The 13,303-nt window shown below is 42.3% G+C and overlaps 1 protein-coding gene across 2 annotated transcripts in view; it reads left to right on the top strand.

Annotated features, from left to right (window-relative positions):
* USP4 (ubiquitin specific peptidase 4) overlaps positions 1-13,303 on the top strand; it is a 33,937-nt gene that overhangs the window by 14,095 nt on the left and 6,539 nt on the right. For both annotated transcript variants that reach the window (XM_038148631.1, XM_038148630.1), the window contains 6 exons: positions 294-452; positions 1,273-1,497; positions 2,997-3,080; positions 3,448-3,542; positions 12,375-12,566; positions 13,105-13,193. In XM_038148631.1, the coding sequence (XP_038004559.1) occupies positions 294-452; positions 1,273-1,497; positions 2,997-3,080; positions 3,448-3,542; positions 12,375-12,566; positions 13,105-13,193 (844 nt within the window). The remainder of the gene's footprint in view (positions 1-293; positions 453-1,272; positions 1,498-2,996; positions 3,081-3,447; positions 3,543-12,374; positions 12,567-13,104; positions 13,194-13,303) is intronic.

Below are 13,303 nucleotides of genomic sequence, written 5' to 3'. Positions count from 1 at the left end.
GAAAAGGTGTACAAGTTACAAATCTAAACATTTAAATTATGAAGTGAACATCAAAACACATCTCCTTGTCTATAACTTTGTTTATTGGTGTAATGTTCTCATTGCTTCAGTGTGAAGAGCTGCTTTCTGCTGAAATACTGAAAGTAGCTGGGGAAATTGTTCTGGCACCTTTCCCTGCATTAGCATCCAGTTCACCATGGCCTACTGCCAGCAGAAAGTAGTGGTGAGCTGAGCTGTGCCCAAGCCACAGCCTGAGTGTTTTGTACCCTCTCACTCTTGCCTTCGTGTTTCAGACCCAGGTTGGGCGGTTTGCTCCTCAGTTCTCAGGATACCAGCAGCAGGATTCCCAGGAGCTCTTGGCTTTTCTGCTAGATGGCTTGCATGAGGATTTGAACAGAGTGAAGAAGAAGCCCTACTTGGAGCTGAAGGATGCCAATGGCAGACCTGATTCGGTACAGTGCCCTTTACTTAAGGATTCCCAGGGCATTTAGTTGGGTTCTGGCATTTAGTTGGCCAGACGCTTCCTGGCCTTCCTGCTCACAGGCCACACAAACATCCTTCCCACAGAGCAGTGTCCCTGGACAGGACAACCTTGTCATGCCTTGTGGCACTCTACCTAAATAGAGAAAAGTAGCTATTTTATGAGGTTTACCTGATAGAGGCCAAATAAGTTTCTTGTTTTCAGTTTCTTACTGAGACTAAAAGTCTCATGCTAAGAGCAGCCTCTGATTGCCCTGAATAGACAAATGCCAGATGCCCTTTGGTAAGGAGTTTATAAGTTGTTTCTTGAAGGTCTTCAAGCAATTGTAGTTTGTCTCCTTTTAGACTGTCTTTGTGAAACACGGCCATCATTTTACAAGACAAAAAACCTCTTTTTTTCTTGAAAGCTGTAACTGCAGTTGCCTTTCCAAAGCAACGGGCACACTCCTTCCTTCTGGAGAGTGGAGCATACCTGGTTGTCCTGAAGAGCAGCATGTGACCCTGTCACTGTCCCCTCAGCTCTATTCATGCTTCTGGCATTATGTGCACCAAGAAGCACCTCAAACTCAGCTAGAACAGATAGATTAAATTTTACTTGATTTACTTAATTTCACTGAGAAGAAATCCCAGTGTGGTATGCTCGACATACACATACTGGTAGAGCCCCTTCCCTGTGAAATTGACCTATCAGTATCAATTTTCCAAGTTTTCTCTGGTCCTGGTGCTCAACGCACTGTAGAAATCTTTGCAAGAAATAACTTCTAATATATTTTTTTAAAATTGTTTTTATAGGAGGTGGCAAAAGAGGCATGGGAGAATCATAGGCTGAGGAATGATTCCATCATTGTGGATATTTTTCATGGTCTTTTCAAGTCTACTCTTGTTTGTCCCAAATGCTCTAAAGTTTCTGTGACCTTTGATCCCTTCTGTTACTTAACTCTCCCACTGCCCTTGAGGAGGGACCGTCTCATGGAAGTTACCCTGGTGTATGCAGACCCACAGCGCAGACCTGTCCAGGTGAGGCATGTTGAAGACACAAATTTCTTTTAAGTCATCTGACTTCTATTCGGTTTTAAAATTGAGACTCTTAAAGTAATCTAAAGGATATTTATATCCACATTTGAGTGAGGTAGTATGGGTTTTCTGATGAAAAATCTGGGATGTGAAATCAAGTGACTTCATAAAATCTTGGCTCATGAAACTAAGGTCAAGGTCAGCTGGCAGTGGCTTTCTGTGGTGAGATGACCTGTGTGATGTGCTGCTCCCTGGAAGCAGCAGTGTGCTTGTAAAATGCAAAGATGTAACTGGTGCCCTGGGGTGCACAGCAGCACCAGCCTGTCAAAGTGGGGGGCTGTCCTCTGCTCTGTGCTGGGGCAGCCTCGCCTCAAATGCTGGGGGCAGTTTAGGTCGTCACACTACAAAAAAACCTGAATCATTAGAGACTGTCCAAAGAGAGCCATGAGGATGGTGAAGGGTCTGGACGGGAAGCCTTATGATATCACTGGGCTTGTTCAGCCTGGGAAGAGGAGACCGAGGGGAGAAACCTTGTGGTCTTCAACATTCTCACAAAGGGAAGCAAAAGGGCTTCCTGTTCACTTTTGTGACCAGTGATGGGGGAAGTTTCTGAAGCTGAGTCAGGGAGCATTTAGGTTGGATACCAGGGAAAGGTTGAGCACCGGAATGCACTCCCCGGGGGGTGGTCACGGTACCAAGCCTGTCAGAGCTCAAGGAATGTTTGGACAATGCTCTCAGGCTCCTGGTGGGAATCTTGGGATGTCCTCTGCAGTCCAGGAGTTGGGCTTTGATGATCCTTGTGGGTCCCTTCCAACTCAGCATATTCTATGGTTCTGTGATTGTAAATGAGTAAAGCCACTGAATTTCAAACAGAATTGGAAAAATAACTCCTCTTGGAAAAAGAAAAAAAGAAAAAAAAGAAAATAACATGTTTGCTTTTTCAGCCTCCTCAGTAGACTTATTTTAAATTTGCCCCCCACTTTATTTTCAAATGGATACCCACATCCCTAAAGTAGTCTTGTGCTTGCCACACGTCACAGAAGCACAAGCTGGGGCACCCAGGGAGAATGACTGGATGTCCTGATGCAGTTTTGGAGGAGCTGATTGGAAGTATTTCCATGTCTGTCAAGATTTTTGCCTTGACCTTTAGCAACATTGAAGAGAATGGCTTTAAGATGTTTTTTATCACAGAAAAAACCCTGCAATTTTATGTTCTAAACAAGCTGCTGTGTCTGGTGATTATGTTTTTTCCTGGGTTTTACTACTTCTGAGCCTGATCATGGCAGAGGGCTGTTCACACTTTCATTCCCACCAAATCCCTGCTTTGTGTAAGGCACAGCTGAGATCCAGAAGACCTTCAAGTGTGGTTGTGACCTTAACTTCAGCAGAACTCCTGTAAATTAAAGATTTAAGAGTTTTAAGACTTTATTTCCATTTTCTTGCTCTCTGCCTTGTATGGGTTTATTTTGCCTGGTGTAAGTATAACGTTTTTTTGTTTCTAGTACCGGGTTGTGGTGCCAATGATGGGGGCCATCTCGGATTTGTGTGAATCACTTTCCAAAATCTCTGGTGTTCCTGCAGAAAATGTAAGGATAAGTGCAGACAATAATTTTGATAAATGTTTGTTCTTCTTGAAGCATTTTGATGGCGTAGCTTTTACATGGGTGATAAGCTGAACTTAATGGGTTAGTGACAAAACTGTAACAAATTAAAATGCTGTTCTTTGCTTGTAAGATTAAAAAATGCATGAAATAGTCTATATTTATTCTGATAGTTCCATTGCAATAGAGAGGTTTTAGAGAAGGGACAGAAAAGTAAAGTGCAACTGATGTTGGTGTGCTGACAATGTGATAGAGAATTGGAATAAACTGTTGCTTGAATTTAAAGGTAGTTTGCCTAAATTAATGCAACCTTTTACAATAATCTCTTTGCAAATCTTACTTGCTGTCCTAGATGGTGGTGACAGACGTGTATAATCACAGATTCCACAAAATCTTCCAAATGGATGAAGGTTTAAATCATATCATGCCAAAAGACGACATCTTTGTGTGAGTAAACTGGGAGAATGCCATGTGTGAAGAATACTGCAAAACATTTGCTTTGGTTTTAGGTTCTAAAACCCAATTTCTGTCCCCACACAAAACCTAAGCCTTCTTGTAGACCTTTTTCATGACTCAGCAGTAATGCAGCACTGCTTCTACCAGCAGGTCAACATATGCAGTGTTCAGCTGGTATTCTTCTAACATAGGAGGACATGGCCCTTGGGTCATAATAAACTTTTAGTCTGGTCTGTTTTATGCAGTTTAGAACTTCCTACAAGCCTCTTTAGGACATAATTACATCTGGATTACAGTTTTGCTCTTACTGACATTTTTAGTTTTGCTCAAACTTGTTGTTCGTATGTTTTCCAAATCAGCCAAAAGCTTTGCACCGTTACTGGGATAGTACAAAGTCTAAGCTGTTGTACTCTGTGTTTCCAAAATCCATCACAGTTGTTAGAGCACCATGACTGGGGGTTTTTATAGACTCTTGACTGATGCTTAACACTGTTTATATCTAAACTGTTGTTGTGAGGGCAGAGCTGAGGATTTGGTTGTGCTCGATGTTCTACATGTGTGTGGTGGGTGAGATATTTCCAGTCACCTCTGAAATCTGGTGAGGAGAGGAGAGCAGAAGTCGTGATCCTCGATTGCAGCTGAAATGTGAGAACATTCCAGTGCAAGAATGTTGCTGCCATGGAATTGTTGGGTCTGTGTGGAGACCTGCACTGACATCCCCTGGTGCCCTGTGAACTTTCAGGGGCTGGGGTGCTGTGACATACTGGTGCTCTTCTGTCATGCTGTCCATTGTGACCTTATTGCTGAGATGTAATGAAGGAGTTTTGTAAAAGTTGTTGTCTTCAGCTGTGTGACCAGTTGGGGTCTCAGGGAAGTACGTTTGACTTCTGTGAAATCTGTAGTGTTAGTTTGTAAGTCTGTCTGTCTGTCTCTGTAGCAAGTAAAACATTTTAAAAACAAGAAGCATGATATTACAGTGGTAATTTCAAAAAACCCCTGCTTTCAAACAGGCATAACATGTTGTAAATCCCTTCACAGAAAACAACTATATGTGAATCAGGTGTGCTCTGGGGTGTGGGGCAAGCATTGGCTGAACTGCAGCTCCAAGTGTGTTTTCCTTTGCAATTGCCACTTCCTTTTATGTGCAGGGTAACCGTAAATGAGGTGCTGCTGTGAGTCACAGTGAGTGAACTGACCTGGGTTAAAAATAGCCTTCTAAGGAAGAGCAGAGGTAGCAGGAGGAAGTTTTCAAATCCTGTTTTTCCATGTACAACCTCCAAGATCTTTTCAGCACTGAGGGACAAGAGCAAGAAGCCAGGCACCAGGGCAAGAATTAGGAAAAAGCTGTTCATAGGAAGTCCTTTTAATAGGTAATGCTGCCAGGAAAAAGATATGTAAAGTAATATTCTAACTACAGCTAAAAACCAGCATTCTTTTATTGAAAGGAAGTCTTGTCTCAAAAAACCAGCAGAGAAACACTTGTTCATAAAGAGGAAAGTTTTTAAAAGACAAATGCATAATTATTTCTGGTGTGGGCAATCTACCTGCCTTGCCTGGTCATAAAAGATCTGCTGTTAGGTGTTCTAAGATAATTCAGTAAATGGTTAGAGTAGTGTGACAGTTCTTTAATTCCACTTTGTTTCCATGTATTATTTTTTTGTCCTGCTGGCTTCAAAACCTGTTTTCCATTAGGAAATGTGCTTTTAGTTGTGGATGTATCTCTCTGCCTTCTGCTTCTTCCAGAAAAGATGGTTTTACAGTTAAAGAGGAACTTGTCAAGTGCTGCTCAAGCTGTTGTGTTTCTGCCAGAAGTTATGGGCAATGATTTGGCAGATCAGGTTTCTGCCTCCTGCAGGTGCTGTGTAATGTGTGGCTGGGGAATGTGGTGTGTGGTGGTCGTTTGTTCAGACTGCTACTGCCAATAACTTCAGCAGTTTCTGATAGCAACTTAATTTCTTAGATTACTGGTGAATGTCTCACTGTAATTAAAAAGAGGAATAAAAAACACTTTCAAGAATAGGTCTTTCAAAACCTTCCACCTTTAAAGAACAAACTTGTTTCCACTTGAAATGTTGAGAAACATTTTATTTCCCCAAAGTCATTGAAGAAGAGTTTCTCACTGAAAAGTGTTTTTTTTTCTTCTTAAATTGAGGCAAATTCTTCAGAGGAGTGACAGGAAAAGACTTTCTTCTTATGACTTGGAGGAAGCTCTGTATGCCTGCAGAGTCCATGAAATGTTCAGCGTGGAAAAGATGCTCCTGTACTGGTGACGGAGCTGTGGGGTGCATCACTGCTTACACAGAGTGATGCATCTCTCAGCTGTTCCTGAAAGATAACTGTCTTTGTATCACTTAATGAAGGAGAACAGATGCCTTTTATTAGAAAGTACAGCAGTGTAAGGTTTTACAGTCATAGTATTTTCACCCAAAAATCACAGTTGAAATAAATAACCTAAAAAAGACTCAACAAACCATGCTAACTCATCAAATATTTGTTTGCACTACATTTGTGCTGGATATTACCACAAAAGAAACTCTTAAGGATGCTTTCTTGAATGTTGGCCTGAAAAGATAGCAATTGCTTTTTAAGAAAGGAAGAATCTTTCTGGAAGCTCCTTGCCTACCATATTTTGAAAGCTTAAATTTTTCCTCAGATTTGTTTGAATCACTTAATGGCCTTGTGTGCTAAGACTGAAATATACCAGCTTTGAGTCTAGGAAGATAGAAGTTAGAGAACAGATGGGTTTTTTAGTAGCATTACTTATTTATAAATCAAATGGGGAAGCTGCATCATTTCAGGGTTGGGCTCAGTAAAGCCAAGTGAGAGCTATATCAGCTGTCAGGTGTGAAAAACAAACTGGAAAGGGGTTATCTGGTAGTCCTGGCACCTTTTGCAGGGTATGTTCTTAGGCACTAAATGTTAATGTAGGTGTGCTTCAAGTTGACATATAATGCAACCTGGGATATGACTGAGTATCATCAGTTAATTTTTTTTGTTCCAGCAAAAGATGTTTTCTAGAATCAAAGTATCTCTTGTATTTAAATTATACTCTCTTCATGATACTTGCTGTCTCATGTGCTTGAACTCTTTCCTAATTCATGTTTTATTGATCCTGTCCCTTTTATATACTCATCATGTGCTCTTATTTCCCAGTAATGTCCAGTAGCAAGACTTCCCTGTGGGAAAACTGTAATGTGTATATCTTGCTCCTTGTTTTACATAGTTGCAGTTAGATGCTAAGTTTCTTTCACTGGTTAGAAAACAAAGGGAAAAAACTATCCAAAACAGAGTTAAATTAGTACAGCATATTCAGAAACAGATATTTCCCTAAACTTGTATGCATTTCTCAAACTTACATTTTGAAATTATGCATGGCTCAGCGGGTCCTATTGATTTTTGAGGTCTTTTTGTGAAGTATTTTGTTGCCTGGTCTTTGAATTGGGATAGGCTCACAGGCCTTTTCTTTTGTTCTTCCTGATTCCTTCCTGTGATTCCTTCCACTCTGAGTGAATTCTGAGAGAAACTGTGATAAACTGAGGGCTGCACCCTTCCGTTTAAATAATTTTTTAAGGTGTAAGAGTTTCCTCACCTGAAAAGCACTCCTCCCTTCCATTAGCAGAAGCAAACCAGGGTTGTTTTAGTAATCCTCTGTGCTTATTTGCTGGACTCTGAGAATCCAAAGAATGAGCGGGTAATGATAGGGCAGAACAAAGCCCCGGGGCTCCGAGTTCATGAGCAGCTGCCATCCAGTTGTTCCTGTGTTCCTTGCTCTCACTGTGCCCCTCTAAACACGACCTTGCTCAGATCTCCCACCGGTGATCACCTTTGTGGCTGTCTCCTGTAACAGAAATCACTTGTGTCAGTGGTTCTGAAGCTGTAGGATCTGCTTGTAACTTAAACTGGCAGTTCTTGCCTTCTGTATGTTTCTTAGCATCATATTAAATTGTTTCAGGATTGAAAATTTTAATTATGAATGTCAGTCTCTTACAGTATTTCTGCAGGTTTGCTTTGCTGAGAGCAGTGACAACAATACCCCTGTGGTTTGCCAGACCTCTGATCTTACTGTATTGTGCACTGGCCAGCTGGCAACACACATCTCAATTCAAAATTCAGAAACTCGTAACACTGCAGGAGATCTGTGCTCCAGCAGGGCTGCGACTTAAAAAAATTAAAGTCAGTACTTTTGTACTGGTGTCTTGCTTTGACACCAATGTCTCTCAAGTCTCAGCTTTTGGTTTGGGCCTCTGTTGGTTTGTTACTGAGCAGATCATGGATTTCCCTGAAATGCTTGGGCTGGAAATGTCAGTGAGCAGGAGCTCTCACAACACATTGCAGCTGGAATGGGCCTTGGCTTTTCTGAGCATTTGCTTGATAAGAGGACATGGTCTGCAGACATAGGTACTGTAGTCCAGACTGTGCTGCTGGTGAAATTTGGGAAATGTGCTGTATGTGGCATGTATGGAATATTGAGCTGCCACCTTTTACAGGTTGTTTCAGTGGCAGGAAAAACTGTGGGTTTTTTTTCTGGTTTTCACCCTAGGGTTATGAGAGAAGACACACAAGTTTTTGCAGGGCATCTTGGACATCTTGATATTTGTATTGTGAATTTTAATGTGCCACTAAAGTGGTTGGGAATATTAAATCTGGGGGAGTGAGGAAGGGAGCAAGAATTGGACTCCATTTGGAACTTGAACTGAATGAATTGCAATATGGAAAATGAAGATGTGCCCTGGATGTCTAAGATACGTTTTTCCTCTGAGCCACTCGGTTTCTGGTTCATCAGTTCTTCTGGTTTATTATCTTACCCGTTGAGCTCTCTGATAGTAAAACCTCAAAAAGAAGAAATGCAAATACTACTGGGTTTCTTGATATTTAGGTGACTTTAAGTAACTTTGAAATGCATTCCGAAATTTACCTGGCACCTTTTACACAAGAGGACAAAACTGTACATTTTCTTCTCCACTGAGGGAAGGAGAATTTGGAAATTTTGGAAATTCTCCAAGCCTATTCTTTCACAAGGCTTTGCACTCATCTCTTTGTCATCTTGACAGGTTTGGAGCTGCCCGGTAGTCCTGGAGCAAGTTGTGTTAATATTTATTGGAGAAGAGCTCAGATGCAGAAGTGGAGGGGTTGGTGTAGAAGCCTTGAAACACTGACCCAGAGATCACTGATCCGACCTGCAGGGGCAGTGCAGCCAGAGGAAGGTGGGAGTATCCCACTTCTCACAGTTGGAAGTGGTTCTCTCTCCAAGCATGTTGTTCTGTGGAAGGACAGGGACATCTGTGGCAAATGATCAGAAATCTCTCCTGTAAAGGTGGTCTGCAAATCAATTTGATGACAGTAGTTCAGTGTTTGTGCTGAAGGCTCTCATTGCCCAGGCTAAGCAGAGCACAGCATTCAGCACACAACCCAAACACTTGCTGTTTCTTTTCCTCAGGTCCTGGGAAGCCCAGCCCCACTAGGACCTCCGGCTCCCGCTCCAATGTAACCCCTCACATGCACCCTGCTGGTGATGTCCCATCACCAGGGACCCTGCTGGAGCTTGGAGCCGGCCTACAAGGGCTCAGGTAAGTACCACATGAAAACAAACTCCACAGCCCATTTCAAGGGCATTGCTCTTAGTGTTTCTTCTTTGTTCTGAGGAACTAAGAAGAAGAATGTTCTGCTGGATAAACTAGATACCCCTGTTCTCTTAGCCTGGCTAATGGGGCATATTATAGAACATGTATTGTTTATGTTGATAAAAGTTTCACAAATTGATTTGCAGGTCACCTTTCAACTATAAAAAGTGTGCATATTTGAATAGGATCTATTCCGTTTGCCATACATGCCATGTTTTCTGCCTTCTCTTACAACATGCTTTGTATCACATGTAGATAAGTTCATGGTCTTGAGCAAACATCGCTGGCTGCAGAGATGTCAGGTTTGTTAGTGTGATTGAGGCTACAGCAATTACTGAACTGAGTTAGTGAGGTCAGCAGACCAGCAGGTCCAGTAGTTTTATACAAAACATTTGAGATGTGTAGGATCCTGTAGCAGACTGTGAAGTTTGTTCACACTTAATAAAATTGGTGAAATGTGGGTTTGCGTCCTTTCCAAAATAAACTTGTATTTATTTAAGCCTTGTATAAACCTCCGGTGTGAATTCTTCATTGGTTTTAATCTTGTTCCTCTGCAAGACTGGCAAAATCCTTTGACTAGGTTCTACGGGGCAAACTGTCCGCTGTCTTAAGAAAGTTGCATTTTCAGTCTCTGATCTCTTAGTTTACTTGTTTGTATGTGTTCTGGTATTATGAAAGAAAGTAAACAGATGAGGAGTACCTCCACTTCCTAGAAGAGATCAGAATATGTGCAGCAGTTTCTCCCAGTTTTTTTTCCAATCATGTGTTTATTCTTACTGTCTACTTTTAACCCTTTTGTGGCTTCTCAGCAGCATCTGTGGGTTGTTGTGCAGTAGTAACCCCCTTCAGCTGCTGTTTGGCAGCTTCTGCAAAGCATTTCTTCCTGCCTTTCTTCATTCTCTTTCAAAATAGACTTCTCGATTGTTGCTGTAGATTGGTTTGTGGTCACATAGTGTTTTGCAGCTGGAGTTAATGTCACAGATCCCAGCACCTGGGAGGGAATGTTTCAGTAACATACAACCTATATTATTAGCCTGGTGTTTAGCTCAGAGTAATTTTTGCTTTCAGTGTCCTTTCCTGTACCTCTGTCCTTCGTAGCTTCCATTCTTCTGTGCACTTGCTTTACCTTCATTGTGCAATGGAACAAAAGTTACCTCATTGCTCACAGCCTCCTTTCTGAATTGAAACCACACACCTGAACCTCCATAATGCTGATAAAGACTGGTCAAGTGTTACCCTATTACTTAGCAGTTTTCGGACACTTCTGAGTTGTCATGAATTATAAAGGCAATTAGCCAGTATCCAGAAGTGTGGTAGCAGCTGAGCTAATGTTTCTGACTTCTAAAACCATGTTGTGTCATCTGGAGTAGCATCACTTTCATGTTCTATTATTTCAATTAGGTTGTAACATACAGAATTATGGGGTATTGTCCAGCAAAATTCCCAGTATCAGCTCTACAGCCTGTTACACTGTACATAAAGTACTTTGGGTTTGGTTCTTTTTTCAAGGGATAGCTGTTGCTCAGGAGATCATAAAAATGACTGGTCTTGATTCTGATATATCTGCTTTTAGTACTAGTATATAAAAGATGTTCTGAGGTGGAGTGGGTAGAGGGACACTTGAGTAATCAGCTGTTGTGTTGTGATGAGAAGTGTGTGAGATGCTCTCTGCAGAGTGTATGGGATGCTGCATGCTGGGTGTTTGTGAGGGATGACTCCTACCTGTGGGAATAGTCTTTTATTTCTGTCCCATCTGCTCCTTCTCATGGGCAGGGCTTCATTCAGGTGCTTGAGGGTGGAGTGCAAATGGGGCTTCATTAATTGCTGCTTGCAGAGCAGTGTAGGTGGTGTGAGAGGCATCACAGGAGTGGCACGCACTGAGCTGTGTTACAGGAGTCCAGGCTAAGGGTCGCATAAGACTTCATTAATCACAGCTTGTATTCTGGGACTGAGTATGGCCTTTTGAGGTTTAAACAGTACTAAGTGAAATAATTCACCTTTTTGTGGTGCTGTTTCTCAGGAAGCTTTAGGAGGTGTGGATGATATACAGTGCTGGTGTCCAGCTGAGTAGCACTGACAGCCTAGAGAACCTCAACAGCTGCTGGCATTGGATTCTTATGCTGACTCTGAGCTCTTGTGTTCTTGGTGGGCTGGGACTCCCTGGCAGGATGTTTTCCTTCATGTACACTGCTGAACTCAGTCCAAGCCCCAAGCTGGGATCCTTTTTTGTTGTAAGTCGGATGAAGCAGAATTACAGCTCTGAAATTTGTTCTCCTCCCTGCTCTGAACACAGGAATAAAAAATGTTTCTCAGCTCTTGAGAGAAGGGGAGTGGCTTGTCTAATGGAAGAGAATTGTTAAGAGTTTGAGGCATTCAGATATGTGACTGTGGTCTAGGTCATTATGTGTAGTGACATCTTTTCATGAAATCTTTCTTTCTCTTTCAGTTTTAAGATAAATCTGGGACAGGTGACTCACTAAATTAAAGAGCAGTGTGACTTGGCATTCCTGAAAATGAATCTTTTGTAATGAATAGGCCTGAAGCAAACAGTGTGATAGTGTTGGACCACGTGGTTACTTTTGCCTCTCCTCTGACAGCTGCAAATACCTCATTTGCTGTTTCACCCAGGGCACAAACTGCGTCACAGTCTCCTCACTGTTCTCCCAGGCTGTTTGTTGTCTTCCAGAATTTTTCTTGTTTGTTTACTGTCCTTGGATTTTTCTGTGAAGCAGATGTTTCCAGACTCTTGGTTTTATGAAACATTAGCTGCTCAGTGATGTGAGCTCAGGCCATAAAACTGATTGAGAGGCTGGCAGAATGCAAGACCCAAGGTATCAACAAGATTTTTTTCTCCAGGGGGAGCAAACACTGTCAGAGGAATTTCAAAGTACATTTAGTATTTTTCACTGGTTGAAGCACAGTGGAGTTGTCAGGGTAGTGTCTTGGGAGGTGATTGATAATACGGGTTTGTATTAGGAATAAAGACAGGGAGGATGGCAGCTGAGTCATTTGCAGGTGTGTGTCCTGTGCCACTGTGAGCCATGGGGTATGTTCAAGAAACTGCTCTGTAGCATGAGGACAGCACAACCCTCTTGTACTGTTGGAGAGACTTGAACTGAGTTCATACTGGTTCATATTGGTCCAACCTGCTGTGCTTCTTGGCAGTGGAAATAACCCATGGAAATACCTATCTTTCAAACAGGTATGAAGTTTGCAAGCCAAGTGAGGATGGCTCAGAGTATGTTACTCTCTCCATTTACTTTCGGGAAAAGACAGTGAGGCAATCCAGCAATACTGCAGGGACTGTGCTCTTTGGGCAGCCACTGTTAATATCTGTGCCCAAACACAAGCTCACTGTGGATCACCTGTACAGCGTGGTTTTGGAGCAGATCAGGTAAGTCATGGCTGTACCTTTGAACCCTATGCCAAGCTCTAGAGCTTGCTTATTCAATTACACTGTAAGAGGATTACTGAATCCTTGTTAACAGGGAGAATTTTCCTTGATTTGTGTGGGTTGTATAAACCAGGATTTGCATTGCATTAGTGTCTGGAGGCCCCAGGGACATTTCAAGGTCCTGTTTTTTTTCAGCTTTGTAACAGATATTGCTGGCTCAGCCTTGCAAAAGGAATCAGGAGCAGAACTGAGGGCATGTTTTCAGGGCTCACAGATGGGGCCACCATAACTTACTTTTGTCTTTTCAATATACAGCTAGTGAAACATGGAACAAGCAGTGAGAGAGAAAAGATTTAGAGAATTGTTGTTTGACTCATTCTGAGGGCTCTTAGTGCTGTCATGTAAATGGTGCTGCACAGGTTGGGTTCTGGTTTGCTGGAGGGAATTGGGCAGCATGAGCTGATGATAGAGGGGTGTGCTGCTGTTCTGGTGCACAGCTACAGTATGGTTGTGTAAGAAATGTGTCCCTTCTCTTCAGCCGCTGTGTGAAACTCCCTCTGGCAGAAGAATACTCCCCACCCTGCCCAGACAGAGGAACCTGCAATGGCTCCAACGGTGTGGTTGAAGGTAAAGCCCTTTCAAAATCTGCTGGAGGCTTTTCAGCACTTTAGCTTTCTAACAGCATTTGTTTTGTGCTGTATGTATTTGGCTTAAGCTCTAGCAAGTTGTTTCTCCAC

Source organism: Motacilla alba, chromosome 12, assembly GCF_015832195.1.
Source record: "Motacilla alba alba isolate MOTALB_02 chromosome 12, Motacilla_alba_V1.0_pri, whole genome shotgun sequence".
Taxonomy (NCBI): domain Eukaryota; kingdom Metazoa; phylum Chordata; class Aves; order Passeriformes; family Motacillidae; genus Motacilla; species Motacilla alba.
This window is presented reverse-complemented; position numbering and strand designations above follow the sequence as displayed.